General features: G+C 48.6%; 1 protein-coding gene and 1 long non-coding RNA gene across 11 annotated transcripts in view; both read left to right on the forward strand.

Moving 5' to 3' along the window:
• Nucleotides 1-9,456, forward strand: part of LOC134508676 (uncharacterized) — a 35,305-nt gene extending 25,849 nt beyond the window's left edge. The window contains exons 4-5 of the long non-coding RNA XR_010069125.1: nt 5,446-5,590; nt 9,379-9,456. This is a non-coding gene — a long non-coding RNA (uncharacterized LOC134508676). The remainder of the gene's footprint in view (nt 1-5,445; nt 5,591-9,378) is intronic.
• A 7,341-nt stretch (nt 9,457-16,797) lies between these two features.
• Nucleotides 16,798-20,874, forward strand: part of NEDD4L (NEDD4 like E3 ubiquitin protein ligase) — a 166,923-nt gene continuing 162,846 nt past the window's right edge. For 7 of the 10 annotated variants that reach the window (XR_010069120.1, XR_010069121.1, XM_063320557.1 and 4 more), the window contains exon 1: nt 16,798-17,175. Coding sequence is in view for 8 of the 10 variants with exons in the window: in XM_063320557.1 (XP_063176627.1) it covers nt 17,128-17,175 (48 nt within the window). In the remaining 2 variants the exon portion in view is untranslated. The remainder of the gene's footprint in view (nt 17,176-20,874) is intronic. The other 3 variants (XM_063320566.1, XM_063320567.1, XM_063320568.1) reach the window with 3 other exon arrangements.

Raw genomic sequence — 20,874 nt, forward strand, 5'->3', positions numbered from 1 at the left:
GCAGAACAGCGTGCAAAAAAACCCCTCTAATAGGTGTGTGACCTTCTGATATTTGTACGGACACATACTATTCTACGGCAAACACACTGTGAGCGTATGTATGCCAAACTGTGGGCCAAATTAGCAACTGGTACAAACTACTGCTGCTGTTTATTTCAGTGGAACTGTTATTCTTTTGCCCTAATTGTGTGTTTGTCCTAGGCCTGGTGCATGGCAGGAAAAGCCCTCTAGCACAGGCACCCTTACTGGTTAGACAGCCTGAGGGACCTGGGTGTGCACCACAGCCTGTCTGCCAGCTCTGTGCCAAGACAAGGGCCAAGCCTGCGCTGTTGTTCATGCGTAGGACCTGCATTAGGAAGGATACCCAAGCCTGTGGGATGAAAAATCGCTGCAGCACGTTGGCCTTGTCCCTTGACTGGGTAGTGGTAGGAGCAAAAAACATGAGTGCGCTTCCTGTGCAATCTAGTTACCAAAGCCTAGGAGCCTAGAGAAAAAGCTCTCCTTTTGCTTCTAAAACCTCCCAGGAGTAGCAGAAGGACTTGCCATAACTTGGATAAACCTCTCCAGAGCTACTGTGCTGCCACTTAGGATGGGAGAACCCTACAGACACAGATGACACAGTCATCTGCAACACAAACACTGATTTGGAAACTCAAAATACAGGGAGAGATCTCCACCCTAAACCAAGTGATATGCATGCCTGGTTTGGAATTCAAATGGGACGGGTGGGGTGGTTTTGCTGATTGCTGTTTAGGGTAGGAATGATGGAGGAGAGGTCATTTAGATAGGTTGTGCTCCTTCCCAGGGCTTCCCAGCAAAGCAGCCTTTTACCATTCGTCAAGTTCAAACAGTGCAGATTTCCTCATTGATAATCCTGCAGAGAATGAGCGATATAGGCAATGATCTGGAAACTTCCGTGAGACCTAAATTCACGCGTCCCTCTTCCTGTGGGCAGGACTTCAGAACTCGAGCTGACCCCTTTCTTCCTTCCTTCCTCCTTCCAGTTGGCCAGAGCCCAGACCCGGTTGTATAAACGCTGTTTATTGTTGAATTCTCAGCAGTGAAAGGCAACTTTCACTGCAGATAGCTTGTCTATGTTGTCCCAAGTGTTGCAGACCAGCTCCAGCATGGCGGGGGGCGAAGGAAACTATTGCTCAGCTTTTCTGCATTGGCAGAAATATTGCTCAGGGGCATTGAGGTAAGCTGGAACTGCCTAAGTCTTGCTATGTCTGTTAATCAGACATGAGATGCCTAAAATTGAGTGCCGGAGGTTAGTGAACATAGAAAACATTGGCTCTGGATTTTCACTGTGAGTATGCCAGCCAAAAATATCATTGCAGTATCCTAGGCTTGGAATCCTACCCTCGGCAAACACATTTCAGGCTTATACAGAGTGTACCACCATGCCCATGTGTTAGAGTGGCATTATGCCAGTTCTCAAGGTGGTACACCAGCTTTAATAGGACATATGAGCTAAGAAAAGACATATTTAGTAGGACAGCCTTCCTAATGCTGAAAGTACCAAATCTTCAGCCAAAAGTCCCTTTTATAGAAAGCTGCAGGCCTGTTGACACAGGATTGTGTTTGTCAGTGCTCTTATTCCCAAATAGCCAACCAGTAGTGGGCTGGGAGGGGGTAAAGGGCTTGTGCTAGAGAAAAAAAAAAAGAAAAAAAGAGAGGAATGGGGGGATTAAAAAGTCTGGTGGCATACAAAATCTATTAGTAACACAAGGGGCAACAGAACATGGTTGCTCAAAATCATAGCCTTGAGGCACAGCCTGTTAATAATGGCAAATAATGACTTTTGGGCAAGATTTATCACAGCAGCTGATAACTATCTCCCCATACACAAGTTATGCATTTGCCCTGAAATGCAGGAGACCAGCAGAGTTTTTAAACAAATATTGGCTTGAGCACAGTGTATTTTCAGTCTTTAACTGTGTGCTCGCCCCCAGGACTTCATCTAGATCCATGCTGAACGTAAATAACATTTGCCATCACTTGTGACTTGGCTATTCAAATTGGCAAAAGCGGGCTTGCCATTTCTCAGGGGTTGATCGTAATGAATGGGTCACCTGCCTCCGTGCTGCACTCCAATGAAAAATAAAAGGAAATTGGTAAGAAAAAAGCCTGCTGTTCCTATGAAACTTAAAGCTGGAGTGTTAGGAGGTGTATGGCAGTCATTGACAGAAATCCCTCGTATCCTCCTTGAAAGGCTTTGGCTAGTGCCGTGCACCTGCCAGTGGAGCTGGGCAGAAACGATGCTTATGGACAGTCGTGAGCGCGTCCTCTGCCTCAGGTCCTTTCCCGTATGGGGGACAGATGCACCTTCCTGCCTGCAGCAGACACTGGAAAAGTGGGGGGCCTATCTGGTGAGTTGCTTCTTCCACCTATTTTCTAAATCAGGCTATGGATCCTCTGCAGCTAAAAATGTAGAAACGAGCTGTCTGGTTGAGGAGTAGAAAAGCCTTTCATGTGGAAATTCAAAAAGGGAGATAACTGAGCTTCAGGCTGACTACTAGAAGGGCAATAGCATCAAACATCATCATCTGATCTTTTTTCAGTCTTATCACGCACTCAGCATGGTAATTGAATACACAGTCTGTGACATTGTCCATGTCTTATACTTAACCTAAAAATCATGCATGATACTTTACAGAGAAACAAAAATGTTCCAGGATGTAAAACATGAATCCTTCTATCGGCTGTGTATGGACAGACTGGAGAAGAGGAGCCTCTTCTTATTTTTAAGTAAATCAAAACCCAAGCCAGCACTGCTTAGAACCAAAAATGCTGAAATGGATTCTTTTAAAGGTCACTCTAAAGGTCACACAGTGACCCAACGTACATCCTTTATAGATGCAGAGTGGGATCCACTGTAGGACTTTCCAATTGAAGAACTGCACAAGAACAGGTAGAACAGGTAATTAAAAAGAAGAGTCAGAGGGCAGACTGCATGCAGGCAGGGTGGATATTATTTACAAAAACTGTATTCGAATCTAAGGGTGTATTTCTGATTGGAAAGAACCTTTGAAAAGAGCAAAGGAGCATGGATGAACAGCAAGCTTCCTTAAGTAAACGTTGTATCTCCCAAATTTTAGATTGTGCCCAATTGAGGAAAGGAGAGAAAAACATAGATTTGTTAAGTTAAATATAAAATGAAAAAAAGACAATCAAGACAAGACTGTGAGGTATGAAAGTTCATACGTATTTCTCAAACACCTCAGAAAGCAGGAGACCTTGCAGCATCACTTGAGGACCGACACACGAAAGGAGTACTTTCATGGAGGATGAAGTCCTGGCAGAAAAGCTGGCCGGGATCTTCTCCTCAGTGCTCGCTCGTGGGGAGCTGGGAGAGGAGCTCACGTCGGCAGCCCCCTCCGCAGGGAGAGCCCTGCGGGAGATCTCGGAGCAGTGGGATCTGCAGAAGAGGCCCTGGAGCAAAGCCGTGAGAGCAGCGAGCTGCGAGCAGCTCAGTGGCTGGAGACTAAAGCAAGGATTCGCCGAGAGCGGCAACAAATGGCTCTTTACGGAGAGGAGCGGCATGTGACAACGGTCTCACCAGGTTTGAAAGGGCTCCAGGGGAGCCTGGGAACCACCCTCCAACAGGTCCAGCTTCGTAGATAAATCGGCAGAAATGGTAACATCAGTAAACACAGGGGCAAATAGGAAATGGCAGGAAAGAGTCAACAGCGTTTGGAGTGGGACTTTGCCTCCACGTGTCTGCTACACCACTCTGAAAATGTTACTGAGCATGTGGAGAGGGGCTGTCTGCCTGACAGAGCTGGGTTGTATGAAAACTGTCATGATGGTCACAGGTGAAAAAGGAAGCTCCTTCCATAGGCCAATAATTGATTATAGAATAAGAGACAAAAGGTGATCAGTTTTCACAATGCAGAAAGATGCCAAGCAGAGTTTCTTAGGGATCTGTGCTGCAACCTAAGATTAGGTATGCTCGTAAATAATTTGTTAAAGATCATGAAGTGAAAATTTTACTGGTGGTTATTAAAGATAATATAAAAAAAACCAAACCAGCTGAGAAGAGTTGCACAATAATTTCATGCTACAGAATGAGTGGGCAGTAGCACAGCAAGATGACATTTAATATGGATAAATGCAAAGTAATACAGAGAGCCAACGCCAATACAAAAATTCAGTGATATGCTCTGCTCTACTCAGGTTCTTAACGTTGCTGTAGGTAGGTTTATGGAAACATCCACTAAATACCCCGTAGCTGTCAAACAAACCCAAACCAGCCCTCCCAAGCAGGCCCGTTCAGAATAACTAAGAAGGAAACACCAAACTGAACACACTAAAATGCTACAGTATAAATCCCTCTGCGCCCTCACCGTGATTACAGCCATTCTCCTAGCCAAAATCCTAGAAACGAAAGCCTAGAATAGAGGTAACAGACTTAACAAAAGGTGTGAGAGGGCCACAGAGATGAGCAAAGGTTAAAAGCTTGTGCACTTGGAGGGACTAGGTGTGCTACAGGCTACAGCCTAGAAAGGAGCTGAAAGAGGAGGTTATGAGCCAGCAAAAGCATCAATCCCAGGAGAAGCTGAACAGCTGATAAGTGTTCACTATTAGCCGTAATATAAGAAACAGGAGAAATAAAATTAAATAGTTAAAATTATAGAGAAGCAAACAGAAGGAGGTCATTTTTTCACACAGTATGTTGGAATTTGTTATTCCAGGATAATGCCAAAAATTTACATAGGTTCAAAAGAGATTTTTACCAGTTCAGAGAAGAAAAACACATCAAAGCCTACAAAATCCAAAGATACGGACTCTGGTTCAGGAGCCGGGAGGCTGCACAGCAGAAGTGTCACTGTTTGTGCCTTGTTTGCTACTGGCCACCGGCAGAGACGAGATCCCAAACTAGATGAGCCTGAACATCAGTTACACCAGTCTTATGGGTTTGGTTTTTGTTTTTTTTTTTCCCTGCAAGGGGTGAACAGCACATAGAGATTAGTAAGGAGGTGAGGGCGGTGAGGCTGGGGCTCGGATGCTAAAGGGGCAGTGGCCCTGAGGGGTGGCATGTGGCGTGGCACCTGCCCTGGGTGGTGTAACAGGAGAGACAGCATTGCTCCGTGGCTGCCAGAGAGATGAGAGGCTGCAGTCCTGAGTCAGGCCGTGCTACAGTCAGTGTCGGCTATGACTCATTTGAAACAACTGTATTTCTCAGGGAATCTGTGAAAAGGTTCTGTGTTAAGTCTATCATCAGATCTCGCCTCTTGGTCTGGTGGATGCTCTCCCTCACCTACCACCTGCCTACGCTGGTGGGGATCACGTGGAGATTAGACTCATGCATCACTGACTGAGCCTGACAGGATGTGTAAATTTGAGAAACTTTACTTTTCATCACTTTTCCATAAAGCTTTCAGATATTTTTTTTTCCACCATTCTTTTATTCCCCCCCCCCGCTTTTTTTTTTCTCCCCAGGGACGTCTGCCTGGGATTATCAGCACCACAGTCATCTGAATAAAACGAAGATTTATTAAACACAGACGGAACATGAAATCCAAGTGAAAGAAACAGTTTGCATAACAAATCTCCTGAGATTTGCATTTCTCCTAAACTGAGCAAGGTAAGACATTCTCAGCTTAATTGCCAAGAAAGAAGAAGAGCCTGTGCACCGCCATGGCAATACTCTGTCTCTTGTCAGCTCGGGGCTTTCTGCCAGCACGACACTGCTCTCTGGGGACGGGTACCCTCCCGTCACCCAACCCATTAAGTTACTCCTCTGACTGCAAAGCTGACGTACCATGAAAGACAGTAAACTGTAAGGATTTCCTGTATTGTCCAAAAAACAGGCCACTGACTGCATCAAAGACCTTTAAGAATAATTAGCAGACACTTTTCAAAGCCTTTGTGACACCACACCTCACAGACCAGGTCATAACAATTCTATTAAGACTCTTTTTAAAATATCCTAAAAATGTTTTCGGTTTTTCTTTATCATTTTCTGTAAACTATGAATTACTGATAGAAACACAGACCTTCTCTCAACTTCTTTAATGTTAGTGTTGCTTATTGACTCAAATTTACAAAGAAAAAGAGAATTTGGAGACTGGTCATGAAGGGAAAAAACATGCTACTTCTGAGAAATACTGTTTCAGGAGACATGAGAGACGTGCATTTTCAACCCACTCCTGTAGAAAAAAATACACGGAACTGTCGGCACAGTAGCCAACATCAGGTTAGATGTTGTATTCCTTGCTGTAGGAGGCAAGGACTATACCTGGTGGAGTCATCCTAAATACAAAATTGGCTTCATGGACTTCAGTGTTTGTAAGTTCAGGAGGAGCATTTAGATGTGCCTAAAACTCCTCTAAAAACAAGACAAAAATGCTCCCTTTGATTGCTGAAAATCGAGCAGATCAACTCACTTTTCCTGACTAATCCTACGTGCCCTATAAGCAAAATAGATCGACATGAATTTTACAAAGTTTCTTTGGCCATTCAAGAAAGTAGTTAGTTAACAAGATGAGACAACTTGAAAAATGAATGCTTTGTTTAAATGAGCTAAAAGAAAAAGAAAAAAAAAGATAGAATGTTTGCTCTTAGGTGATTTATGGTAGATTTTATTTAGTATTTATTTTAAAATTGTATAATTGTCCTAGCAGTCTCAATATGCCACGGTAGCGTAAATATTAGTTCAGAAGCAGAACAATTTTGTAAAGAAATGCCCAACAAAAATAATCGTCAATGTTCATACTGATTTTCTCCTGGTATTTTCTCAGGAAAACACATTTTCCCAGTAAATCTGAATGTTCTGTGCTTCGTTTTCCTTAGATCTGTGTTTAATCCATCTCCTTGTCCCAGAATCCCCCCCGAAGAAGCTACTGGTTACATGGCAGGTCTCCTCTCCTATTAAGAGACCACCCCAGGACCACCCCAGCCCCGGAGGGGTCTGTGCCTGGTCCGGCAGCGCCGCATGGCCACACGCTGCCGCTGGAAACGGGGGTCCTTCCGTCCTTCCCTGCCGCAGCCCTGGCTCCGCTCAGCAACATTGTGCTGCATCTTGAGAAAGAAAATGATTTGTCTTGCTTTGGCAATTGTTTTGGTTATTTTGCGTTACCGCTGGCATTAGGTAGGAAGTTCTGAAAGCAGACCTTCATGTATAATGTATCAGCGCCTGCTCCTGTGCCTGTTTGACACGCATCCAAAACGCTCAAAACCACAGGGAAGTTACGACACGGTAGAATCCTGTTAAAGGAGGGGCAAGCATCTTGCTCATGCCTGAAGTATTATATTGTTACTGGAAACTGAATAACAATTAACCTAGCCAAAAGTCGGGTCAGACCTTCCTGCCATTGGAGACAGTTACAAAAATTCCACTGACTTGACAGAGGGTGAAGCCCGGCACAAAGGTGAGATGAATCCACCCTTTGCATTTAGTGGATAATACTAATGACGTGGATCAACTTAAAAAGTGGCCACTCCAAAGTCTCAGCTTATGTCGTCTGAAGCTATTTCATACTTTAACCCTATCTGCTGATGACATACAGCTGAAGGAAATCTTAGTGCAGGATTTTTAACTGGTTGACACACGATGTTACCGTAATTAGAGGACACTCGGTCCAACCCCAACACCAGGAAGGTTTCTGTCTTTTGAGGTGCTTACCTGGGTGGTTTTACCACGCTGTACCGCAAACCTTTGAAAACGGATCTCTTGCTGTAGGCCAGGGGATTGCTGTTTCATCCTCGTAAAGTAATGAAACCAGAAAAGAACAGAATTGATAACAATAACTCAGTAATAAACTATTAAAAGCTCTTTATGTTTTGTGGAAATTTGATTCAACTTGGTTTATAGCTTTCATGAGTTTTCTATGACATTTTTCACTAATATATTACAAAATACTAACGTGTTTTTAAATAGTTAATCTTACACGTTCAGAACCAGTTTTCTGTGTTTAGAATCATATTCAGCCCCTGGACACTTTAATAACGCTTTAGGAAAGATACGTACTGAAAAAATAGATGCAATGTTGTCATTCAGACGTAACCTGATAAAATATTAAAATTTCTTATGAAATTTTTCCAGAAAAAAAGAGAAAAATGTTTACGTTTACAAGCTTCACAGTGAGAAAAGCCTTTTTCTTGAGCAAAAGATTGTTCAGTAACAACATTAAATATTGAGCCATGTTGAAGTGTGTCTGTAAACAGCCTTCTTTCGGCTCAGTATGATGGAGATTTATTTTCTCCTCTGTGGAAATAGAACAATGAAATTCTATTTTAAACCAAGGACTGGAAAGACAGTAGGAGGATAAAATCTGTAACTTTCCATTATTACTTTTACGATTTGTTAAGCTCAGCGGAACTAGCAATACTGTTGCGAATAGAACACTTTTAAAATCCCCTTTGAAATCACTAAAGTGCAATAATCATTTAAAAGACACAGGAATGACAAAACCCAACATGCAGCTTGTACCCCATCAAATGAAACGTAGTCTTGTCTGCGTGATTTTTAACTACCTTTGTCGTACCCAACATCTAAAGCCGTGAAAGCCGCAGGAGGGAGAGAGCGCGGTGTGGCCTATTTTCACGCCAGCCTGTTTGCCTTCTGCCTCTAACGAGGCTGGGTCGTCAATTGGTCCTGCAGCCGGCGCTCAATACCTCCATCGTAACAACGCTCGCTCGTTTAAAAATAGCCTAATTGCTCATGTAATTAACGAGGTGCCTTTCATGTTGGTGATGGCAGCGTCGCCTGGGCACTGTGTGGGCTGCCCAGTGCCGAGCTATTTTAACTATTTTTTTGCTGACCTGTGTGAGGAACAGCGTGGCCAGCAGGACTGGGGCAGTGACCGTCCCCCTGTGCTCGGCACTGGGGAGGCCCCACCTCGAGCGCTGTGTCCAGTTTTGGGCCCCTCACCACAAGAAAGACCTTGAGGTGCTGGAGCGTGTCCAGAGAAAGGCAACGGAGCTGGTGAGGGGTCTGGAGCACAAGTCTGGTGAGGAGCGGCTGAGGGAGCTGGGAGTGTTCAGCCTGGAGAAAAGGGGGCTGAGGGAAGACCTTCTCCCTCTCTACAACTCCCTTGAAAAAAGGCTGTAGCCGGGGGGTGTCGGTCTCTTCTCCCAAGGAACAGGCGATGGGACGAGAGGAAATGGCTTCAAGTTGCACCAGGGGAGGTTTAGATTGGGTATTAGGAAAAATTTCTTCACCAGAAGGGTTGTCAAGCACTGGAACAGGCTGCCCAGGGCAGTGGTGGAGGCACCGTCCCTGGAGGTATTTAAAAGCGGGGCAGACAAGGTGCTGAGGGACGTGGGATAGTGGTGGTTTGGGCAGTGTTGGGTTGGTGGTTGGACTCAATGATCTTAAAGGTCTTTTCCAACCCAGACAATTCCGTGATTCCATGATCCCATCTCCTGCAGGAGAAGCAATCGGAGCCCTCTGCACGCCGCGGCAGTCGGAGCAGCTCGGAGGGTTACAGCTGGGGAAGCCGCGGCCGGGTCCATGCACAGGTAGGTACGCACCAACTCTTGCTGGGGACTTCTGCGCTGTCATTGCTTAGTTCACCCCAGCTGTTTAGAAACTGCTGCTGTGAATTTACAGCCCCTAGTAAATAGAATAGCATGTCGTTTTGGACGGACTCTGGCAGCAGTTTGTTATAACGCTGTTTGGTAAGCCACTGGAGCATCCCTCCAATTTCCTAAAGAGCATTTTCTGCTTAGTTTGTGGCTCTGTTAATCTGTTCAAGCCAATTTTATAAAACCCAAACCATCTGTATTTGTGAAGATCATGGTTTATTTAGATTTTCTTTGTGTCTGCTGTCAGTGGGTGATTAAAAGTACTAGGGATTTACAGTGTAAAGTCCATATATTGGCATGTTACAGTGACCTTCTAAGTGGCGTTTCCCAGTGTTTGAGTAACAGCTGGTACAGTTAAGTCCAGCAGGAAAACAAATAGTGGCTACAAATAATGGAAATAGCTAAGCTTTTGCAGCATATAATGGCAGCAAGTAGTCGCAATAGGAAAGCTTTTGCAGTGTTGCAGCTGATTCACTAAGCTTTTGTCTTCTTCGTAATTACTGAAGTTTTCTTGTTAAATACACAGCAATGTTTAGTTAATATTTTTGTATCAAGCATGCATGCTATTTCTAGGAAAATGATGAAGCAGTCACTTAAGATCTGTCCCAAGAAGCTTGTTGAGGGCCTCAAAGAGGACTCCTGTAGGATTTGTGTTAATGTATTGTTAGCTCCCTTGGCTAAGGTTTCTTTTTTTCTCCCCCCCTCTAATTTTCTCCTGCCTCTCTCCCAAAAGTAACACTTAGTTTCTGTTGCATGACTTGGTAAGAAGGCATTACTTCATGTTTTTTATTATACCTACATGCACAGGTACCATACAACCATACAACAACACAGCCCCCCCGTGTGCCCCATCCCCGCATCGTCTCAGCCCCCCGTGTGCCGCAGCCCCACACCATCTCAGCAGCCTGGGCTGGACTTGTTCAGCATACCAGCTGTCCACAAACACGCATCAGCTGCCAATCCAAGCCGTGATGCTTGGTTTTCCTTCCGCGTGTTCTTGTGAAACCGCTAGAAGCGAAGGATGGCCGAGGCGGGGGAAGGTGGTACCCCATGGGTGGGTGGCTGGGCTGCGCCTGGTGGCTCGGTGGGGAGGGGAGCTGCTGGGCCAGAGCTGACATGAGGCGCAGAGCAGCCAAGAAATGCAGGGTGGCAAACTTTTCTGTGGTTGCCGTTATTTCCCCGCTCTGTTTTAAGTGGCACGCTGCAGTGTTTGTAACATGCCAACACAGTGTCACACACACTCGGGAAGCGCGAGCTGGAGGAAGTGAGCTTGGTGTTCACACTTGGGTCACTTCTGCTGAGAGTGGCTTTGGGATGAGCCCTTACAGCAACGTAGCCTCCTGAAATGTGGAAATTTAAGGAATTATTTTCCATCTGACATTGATGTTGACATTAGGATTTGCTTGGGTGCTGACGTACATTTTCTAGGTGCATCAGCAGCACAAGACGACTGGCAGAGCTCGGAACACTTTTTTAGTTCTTTCTCTGTTGTTCATTGTAGTGAACCTGATCGGATTACTAATGGGAGGTGTTGTTTTAACTTCTCTTAACATGCAATTGACACAGAATAGTTTGTGAAATATTCCCAAGTTAATTTAAAAAAATACAGGAGTTAATCTTAGGGGCCCTGACGTAGCAAAGAAATACAGCAAGTGCTTCATCTGAAGCACACGCTTAAATCTGTTCCAGTTTAGCAAAGCACGTAAGCGTTTGGCTGAACGGTGTCCGAGCAGTTTTGGCAGCCGCTTAGTTCTGAGGGCAAGGTTTTCCGTCGAGAGCATTTCCTTGGTGCCTGCTAATGGGACACAATCCTCAGCGCAAGAAATGAGCGTTGTCCTGCAGGCAGAGCGCAGTAAAGGGCTTTACGCTCCGCCTCCGCTTTTCTCTGCATGAAGGGCACGAGGTGGGTTGCTGGTTTACTTGTTAGGGGGGTGAGTTAAAATACTCAATACTCCGCACTCAAATTTCAGCAGGTTGAAGGGAAATGCGTTCTTAAACTATTGCATTTGGTTTTTGAAAATTATGGAAATTGGGTCAGGTGAATCTAGGCTGCCTGTGAAAGACAGTCCCATCCCCACCTGCCGCTGGGCGCCGTGACGCGGATGCCGTTACTGGAGCTCATTGCCCTGGGCGTTCTTACAGGCAATAGAGAGAAACAGCCACTTTCATGGTAACATTCATTTGACATTTTTCAGATGTCTGCTTCAGGATGATGAGATGAATTGCATTTCAAAAGCTCCTGTTTCTCTCTGCTGGGGATAAAAGGTCCCAGAGTGACTAGGTCACATGAATCTCATCCCTGTGTCCATAAAAATGGAACTGTAGAAACAAGCAGCAATGAAATGCAGAGCTGAATTTTTTATTAGGAAAAATTCCTTCACAGAAAGAGTTGTCAAGCATCGGAAGAGGCTGCCCAGGGCAGTGGTGGAGTCTCCATCCCTGGAGGTATCTAAAGGCCGGGCAGACGCGGTGCTGAGGGACATGGGGTAGTGGTGGCCTTGGCAGTGTTGGGCTGATGGTTGGACTCTGTGATCTTAAAGGTCTTTTCCAACCTAAATGATTCTATGTTTCTAAAGTGATTGAGAAAGTAAAATCTGCTTACCTCATTAAATCTCATACCACTACTTGAAAATCGCAGAATATGGCGTGAACCTCCCATAAATGTTTTCTCATTAATAAAAAACCTAAAAGCTAAAATTTATTTTAATTATTGTAATTGTAATAATTGTAATTGGAAATAATTCACTTCAAGCGCAATGGGGCTGTAAGCTTTCTCACACTGGAGGAGTTCAGAGCTCAGACCCTGATATCAAATGCCATTGATTCATTGTGGGAAAAACAGAAAAATTACCTAGGAAGGGATAAGACCAATATTACTACAAAAGCTAGAGTAAGTATTGTATTTCAGTCTGTGCTAAAAATGAAACAAAACTATATATCTGATACAAATGAATGTTGATGGTGCAACGCAGGAAAAAGCAAAGTACATTACGAAACTGATGTTCAGAGTACACAGAAAAAAGTAATTGGAAGAGACAGGGAGCAAGTGTGTTCCTCAGTAAATGAGCATTTCTGATCTCCTTCCTCTTATCTTTCACACACATTCTGAGGAAAAGATTTAAAATATCTGCTTGAGATTTGGAAGAGGTCTGGTAGACATTGGGATAGCGCGAGTTCCGTGAGTAGGATTTTAAGGATATATTGAACCCAAAGTGGGAAGTTTTCCTGTTTACCAACTTACTGTTACCTTAATTTTCCCATGGTTTACATTGGTACCTGATAAAAACAAAAAATGCTATTTATGTTTTCTGCCTGCTCAGCAGAGCCCATCTATCCTCCACAGCGGACACAGGATTGCAAGGAAGCGCCCTGCTCATTCAAGCTAGTCCAGAAGCCGATAATGCTGATCCTTCCCACTAAAAGACATTTTTTTGTGCTATGTGGTCTATCACTTGGCATTGAGGAGCAGAAAAAAAATCCCTGTTGTACTTGGAGGATGTTTGAGCATTTACACTGTAATACCAAGGAGAAAAAAGACACATTAACGATTTCCTGAGCAAATCTCCTCCACAGAGAACTGACTGGAGGCTAAAAATGGGCACGTGCTCAGGTATTTTTATGACTTTTATTTGCCGTATGAGAGAATTAAAAGCCATTGGACTGTGGGTCCGATCAGGAAAGCAGATATTTTCCCTTTTTCTACGGAAAAAAACATATTGGCATTATTTGGCTATTTAGTATGAGCAAAAGAACGTGTGGTAAGCGTGTGCATGCGTTAAAGGGCTGAACTTTTTGTATTAATTGTATAGTCAGCCCAGGGGAGGCGGCTGCTGGAGGATATTGCTGAGGGAGTGCTCGGAGAGATTTAGAACAGGATTAGGCATTTGTGTGAAGAGGAGCAGCTCTGACTGGCGCGCTGCTGCGGGCAGAGGAATCAGGAGGGAATCACCGTAAGCTAATCACCAGGACAGGGGAGGAAGCCCCTCGCTGCCTCCTTGGCACAGCTGCACTTCTCTGGGGGACACTGCTGAAGGGGAAAAAGAATCATATTAGGAAAAATTTTTACACGGAAAGGGTTGTCAAGCACTGGAACAGGCTGCCCAGGGCAGTGGTGGAGTCGCCGTCCCTGGAGGTATTTAAAAGCCGGGCAGACGTAGCACTTAGAGATATGGTTTAGTGATGGGCTTTGGCAGTGTTGGGTTGATGGTTGGACTCGATGATCTGAAAGGTCCTTTCCAACCCAGGCAATTCTATGATTCTGTGATCAATTTCCCGTCACTATCCGCCGCCAGACGCCTGCTCCAGCAGGGGAATGCCTCCCGTTACACCTCTGGCGTATACCTGCCAGGAGTGCTGTGTCCTCATTGCTCCCGACTGCATCCCGCCTTACACTGCTTACAAAGCTTAATCTTTAATTGAGGATTGCCATCCATAATATATACTTAATCTATTTTTTCTCTGAGAATTTTAAATAATTAATGGACCTCTGTTATATAAAGAAGCCAGCTATAAATCATCCAAGCTGCACCTAGAGATTTTTGATGTTAGCATTCTCAAATGAATTCCATCTCTCCGGGGCCATCTACTCTCTAAACACAATTCTGAAGAGGAATTAGGCATGTAATTAGTCACGAGGAAATAAACGAGTAATCTCCATCATGGATTTGATACTAAAGCTTTACAATCCACAAAGGTTGCTGTGTTTGTGGCAGAGTGCTGCTGTTCTGCTCTGTCATCAGAGCTCCTTCATTCAGCGTGTGCACACAGGGATTTTTCCTTGGGGGGACCTGTTGATGGGAGCGCTGTCTGATGCTGCAAAACCGGCCGTGTGGATGCTGTAATGAGGCAGTAAAAGCCATTGCTGTGGTTTCAGAGGCCGGAGATGGCCGGCAGCGCACACCTGTCTAGAGCTCACCCTTCAGGATCACGCATTGCAGAAAGGATTCGGATCCAGAGATTTCCGTGCATCACCAGCTTCACAGCATTTGGATTACAGTCCAATTACAGTTGTTGAATCACAGCCACCTATTTCCTTTTCACTCTGTACTTCAGAAATAGAAATGTTCTGGAGGGTCTGTGCCAGGTTCCCAGTAGTTTCCAGTTACAGTTACTGGTCTCAACTGCTGACGCCTGAAGATACGGGCGTGCAAAGAACCGAGACGAGTTTATGAAACTGACTACAGAAAAAAAAATACTTTAAGGACTCCTGAAATCACACAGTTTGAGATATCCAAGTGTCACCTGAATTTCCCAGGTGATTTGGACTCAGTTTACCCCCGCCTTCTGGTCAGACCCCAGTGATGAGGCAGAGCTTGTGTGATGGCAAACTGGCCCAGAAGACCATTGAGGAAGAGGCCTTTTGAGAAAGCCTGAAGTGACGTGTGCTCCTGCCCAGAGCTCCAAAGCTGCGATAAGAGGAGTTAAAGCAAGAGAGAGGCAACTGAAGAGGAAGACCCTTGGGGAGGGGATGGTGGGAGAATCCTGACTTTGGTGGCATCCAGGGGATGAGAGGTGGTGGAGCTGCTTCTGTTAAGGCATCAAAGTAGGTGACTGAAAAGCATGTGAAAAGAGCTAGATCCAGATTTGAGAACGATCTGCTGAGCTGAGGAGAAAGAGTATTAAAACTGAATTTATCTTAACATTAGAACTGCAAAATGAGCCTGGTGCCCGGGCGCTCCTTTAGAGCCGACCATTCGAGGGACACCTTGACAGGTCCTCTGAGGAAGGGGAACAGGCGGGTTCAGAGCGTGGTGCTGGGGAAGACCCTGCCAAGATGTGCCAGCTGTTAACTGCCTCATACGGAGTTTACGACCAGGAGACATTCACGTGAGTACAAAGGCTAATGCCTTCATAAGCTGTACTTTAACAGCTTGCCGTTTTCGCTCCATGCACTGTTGTCTGGGCAGAGGTCAAATCCTCCCTTCCCCGGGAAAAGCTTTTGTAAAGGCTGGGAAAAAAACTTTCTGGCTTACGGACTGTTTGTGGAATCTCTCCAGAAAAAGGGATCTCCTATTTCCCTTCCCCTCGGCCCGCGGAGCAGAAAACAGGTGTAAGATGATCTCTGACATAGGGAGGCCGGTCTGTCTGACAAACAGTCAGTTGGAAGCTCCTCTAGGGATGGGGTTTTTGTTAGTGGCCAATTTACCCTTTGCCGTAAAAACGCAGTAAGGGGAAAACAGTTACTGGGCCATCGTGATGGTTTTCTGTTTGTGATAGGCCAGTTTTTGTTATTTGCCAATATATTTGCTCCTACTGCACATCCCCAGTGCTTCGCTCGCTTTTGCTGAATGGGAGACACAGGTCGCAGGAGATGAGCGAGTTTCTGCCCTGCCACAGCTTGGAGCCTGATGCCCTCCCGCCACTGCCGCTGGGTCCCATGGACCATGCTGACCCCAGGGGCGCTCCGAGCTCCCCGATCCCAGCTCTGCTCCGGCTGGCGAGGCCGAAGGCAGTGGGGACAGCCCTGTTTTGGGGTGCAGCGACATATTTCCCCGTGTCATTGACTCTACATGGCTTCATTAATGCATTGCGTTCTTAAAAGTAAACGTAGTAGAAATCCATTGTTGCCCTGTAGAGGCATAAATGGGTTTGAGAACAGCTTTCATGTAAACTATAGGTCATTTGCCTCTACTTAAGTACTATCATATTGCCAAAAGAGATCAGATAGATAATAAAGGAGAGATTGGCGTGAGGTGGGGCAAGGCCGGGGAGGGGAGGCGAGCCAAGCCAATTAAGGAAGGAGCAGAAACGAAGCAAGGAATCATTTAGAACTGAAGTGTGCCTTGCTTTTGCCCAGCAGTAACCCCGAATGTTTTGTTTCCTTAAAAAACCAGGCGGCTGAGCGATGTAAAAGCCGCTGCAGCGACCTGCGGGCAGCCTGTGCCCTTCTCTCGCCGCCCCCGCGGATTTCTCTCAAAGAGCCCCAAACCCGGGCCTGCCCATGGGGGGTGCGCCGGGCCCGCACGGAGCCCGCACCGGGTTGGGGGGGGGGGGGGGGGACGTTGAGCTCGGCGACGCCCGCAGCACCGGCACCGCGGGGCCGAGGTGCCGACCCGCCCCGGGAAACCCCCCGGGAAACCCCCGCTGCAGCTCGGCCGCCGCGTCGGGGCCCCCACCGCACCGCAGCCCCCGGGCGACGCCGATCCCGCTCCCGCCCGCCGGGGGGCGCAGGCTCCGCGGCGGCGGCCGGGCGGGGCGGGGCGGGGGATCTGGGGGGGGAGCGCCGCCCCCCCGCCCCTTCCTCCACCAGCCCGCGGCGGCCGGCGGGGGGAGGGCGGCAGCAAATCAGCCCGGCCCGGCGGGGCCGCCCGCCCCCGGCCGCCGCCTCCGCCATTGGGCCGGCCCGGCCCGCCCTCCCTCCGCCCGCCCCGCTGGGCCGCCGCCGGGGCTCCCCGTTCCTGCGGCCGCCCTCAGCCTCAGCCGGCGGCGGCAGCAGCGCGGGCGGGCCCCAGCGCCGCCCCCGAGCGGGCAGCGCCGCCCCCGGCCCCTTCCCGCCGGCGCCCGGCTCCCGGTGGCCGCCTTCCGCCGCCCGCGGGCCAGCAGCAGCGGCGGCGGCTCACCTGGGGCGGGCGGGACGCCCCGCGCGGCGGCTCCATGGCGACCGCGGCGGTGGAGCCGGTCTACGGGCTCTCGGAAGACGAGGTGGGTCGGGGCGGGGGGCGCTGGGGAGCCCCCGCGGGGGCGGCGGCGTGGGTCGGTGTGTGGCGGGGCGCGGGGGGACGGGCGCCCTTCGCCCCCGTCCCCCCAGTCGCCCCGGGCGCGGAGGGGAGGCCGGGGAGCCGGCCCCGCCGGGGGGCGAAGGTCGAGGGTCGGTCCGGGAGCCCGCCCCGCCCCGCGGGGCTCCGCGCCCCCGCCCGGCAGCAGCCGCGGGCGGGGAGACGTGGCGGGCGGCGGGTCGGTGCCCGAGCGGGGCGGCCCGGCCCGCTGAGCGCCGCCGCCCCGGCAGGTGCCGCCGCTTGCGAGGGGCCGGGGGCGGCCGCAGCCCCCCGGCAACCCGCTCCGCGGCCTGCCTGCCGGGCGGGCCGGGCCGCGTCGCCGCGGGGGCGGGAGCGGGTCCGGCGGGGTTTGCCACCGGCCCCCGCCGCTGAGCCCGTCTCGGGCCGTGCCCCGACCCCGCCGCCGGTCCCCGCCGCCGCCCCTCGCCCCGCCGCGCCTCAGCAGGGGCTGGTGGCGAACAAAGAGCCGGGGCCGGCGACCGGGATGCCGTCGGCGGGAGGCTCTGCCGGCGCCCCCGGGAGCGGGACGGCCACCCCGTGTCATCCCCCGCCTGGTGCCCGGTGCGGATGGAGCTTGGTCACCTAGGGAGGACTGGCGATAGCTAATCGCCGTGCTCCGGCCTTATCAACCGACGGCATATGGTTCTGCAGAAGCCACGCTAACAAATTAAATATGCATAAGCAGAACAGCCTGCTTTATCTTAAGTGAGTGATAAAAATTGTAGTTAATGCCCTTTTTATTTCATTGCCTTGGTCAGGTACTCTTTTTTTTATTAGCAGGCAGTATAATAAAGCATCAGAAAAGGGACAACCTATATCACTGTTCTGTGATTTCAGTGTATCAGCTGTTAGGATCAGGCATATTGCTTGCCTGGGTTGTATTTTTACAAGAGTGAATAATAATAATAATTATAAAAATGGTACATCCGGTTTTATGGGACTAAACATGAAGGGCTGTCTGTCGGTGTGTTTGTGGTATAGGAGAAACTGGTGTTAAAAAAATCTTCTGACTGTAGAAGCTGCCAGATGATTTTATTACCTATTATATTTGAGCGGCACCAGTCTAGATGACTGCACCATTTAATTCCAGTTGGAAAGGAGGCTCTTTGGCTGTGGTGGGTGTTTTTATAAAGGGGGGTGGTGAGTTCTGCTTTTGGTGAGGTACAGAGCTATGAAATGCTCTCTGTGTGTGGAGGTAGGGGAGAGGAGAGCGCGCTGCGAGGGCCTTCGGCACTTCAGGTAGCGAGCACAACATCAAGGGGAATCTTTTCCTCCCGGGGCTGTTTCCCCAAGCCTTGACGTGAGGGCAGGGCCGTCTGGCGGCCGCCGTGCTTTGGGAGCCTCCGGGCAGCGGGAATGCTACTGCCTCACCGTCCCTTGGGGTGACCTGGGTGGTGGTGATCCGCTTGCTCCCGGGGTGCTGGTGCCTCTCCATTCCCTTGGGGTGACATGGGTGGCAGTGATCCGCCTGCTCCCGGGGTGCCGGTGCCTCGCCGTTCCCTTGGGGTGACATGGGTGGCAGTGATCTGCCCGCTCCTGGGGTGCCAGTGTGGGTGGGGGGCACAGCCAGGCCGGCGGGGCTGGCCATCCCAGTGCTGGCACCCCAAAACACTGGATTGGTGGCGGTTACATGCTTTGATGGATTTGAGTGCATTAGCAGGTGTGATCAGTGAGGGAAGGGAAACCTGGGAGCCATCCTGCCATGCCCTGGGTGGGTGGTTGAGAACATAATCCTGGAGCCTGGCTGCTGCTGTTTTTGTTGCATGTGTACTCGCTGGTATCTTTTGTCCCTGCCTCCTTCCTCGACATACGCTGGTACTCGCGCAGAATGTTAAAGAGGAGCGAATGCATGGAGAAATCCACTGGACGGGGGAGTGCAGCTGCAGACACTGTGACTCAGCTGGACCCCCGGCTCCGGGGTGGACAGGGGCTTGGAGAGCCAGGGCGGGCACTGTGATGGTGCTCGAGTCCCCGGCTGGTACGAGGGACCTGGCCTGCTCCAGGGTGGGCACAGCAGTCCAGGTAAGGAAGGGTGTCCGTCACTCGCCTCCCCACGTAAAGCCAAGCTGTTTGCAAAAGAACCTCTTGGAAAAGCGAGCCTTTGGTCTGTCCGCGATGACCCACGGTGGTCCCACGTCGCGGATGCAGTGGCGACTGCAGTCACCCTACCTGTGAGGAACGGTGGATCGGTTCTTTGTTCCTGTATCCCTGTAGATCGTGATGGTGCTGGACCAGTACAGCGATCATCGAAAAATATGACAGGAGGCAGCGAGTGGAAATAGGGTGGAAGAAGGAGGAGGAAGGGGCAGGGTGCGGAAGGGCATGGAGAACACGGGCGGTGTTTCAGTACGCCGACAGCCTGAACCGCTGTCGAGCCTGCGGTGAACATATGGGCAAAGGAAAGCAGTGAAGGAGCGGAATCTCCCAGGGAAGGCGGCCATACGTAAGCTCCATTGCAGGCACATCTCGAGAGCGGTTGCGAAAGGCAGGTATGTTTACAGTTTGATTGCGCACTGGCTTTTGTGGATAATGACTTCCCATTAGCATTGGCTCGGGCTTGACTCGTGTCTTTGTTTTGAAAAGCAAAATCTCTTTGCTACTCTTGAGAGGCCAAACCATGTATGTGGGCATATTTTGGCTATTAATTTTTCTTTGTTCCTACCTTGGTTTAAAATACAGTTTGCAGTTCTGTTGTATACTTCTGTGTTTTATGTAGGGCTTTAAGTAGGCCTCATGTAGGCCTACCTGTCCTAGCACAATTGCTGATTGGGAAAAGTAGTTATTTAAATGTAAGCTAGACTTCCTTAATGGCTTCCCATAAAAATAGCAATATCTATGACAAATAATTAAGCATAGGCTTAACTTCTACTTGCTCAGTAGATGTATGTGTCAGTAGGCCTACTTCTTGTCTTAAATTAAGCATATGCTTAAGTGTTTGCAGAGTTTGTGCCTACATTAATGGCTGTAAATAGCTGTAATTCTCAGTGGATACCTTCAATGTGGACATCTGTTCTTATTTTGTTCAAATACCGTGATAGGCGTTAAGACACTCGGTAGTTGAGGGACTTACTGAGTCACAGATGACAAACCGACCGTTGCATTTAGCCACTGACAGACTGCATTTTTCTTCAAATGTTGTTTTCAGAAACCTGCCTCTTTGTAAATATGAGCTATAAAAAAAGTTTATTAGTTAAAATTAGCTGTAAATCTGTAAATCAAATTCACTTCCTATGAATTTTTCACCGTGAGGGCGACTGTAGCCCTGGCGCAGGTTGCCTGGAGAGGCTGTAGAGTCTCCATCCTTGGAGCCATTCAGGAGCCATCTGGACGTGGTCCTGGGCAATCGGCTCTCGCTGGAGAAGGGGGTGGGCCAGATGACAGTCTGTCAACCAGCCCGTGGTTCCGTGAAATCATATTTACACAGCCTACTGGAAGCTCAGGTGCTCTCAGGCAATCTTTAAATGGCAGTATATTTAAAAACTTACACCCCTGAGTAGCTGAAAATGTGTGTGGACGTAGAGCACTCCTGACGGAAGCTGTGTGCCCGTTGCACGCGTTGGGTTTTGAGATGGCTGTTTGTTAATTGCTCCTGCTGTAGCAGTGACGGGTCTTCAGCGCTGGGCTC

Source organism: Chroicocephalus ridibundus, chromosome Z (genome assembly GCF_963924245.1).
Source record: "Chroicocephalus ridibundus chromosome Z, bChrRid1.1, whole genome shotgun sequence".
NCBI classification, from domain to species: Eukaryota; Metazoa; Chordata; class Aves; order Charadriiformes; family Laridae; genus Chroicocephalus; species Chroicocephalus ridibundus.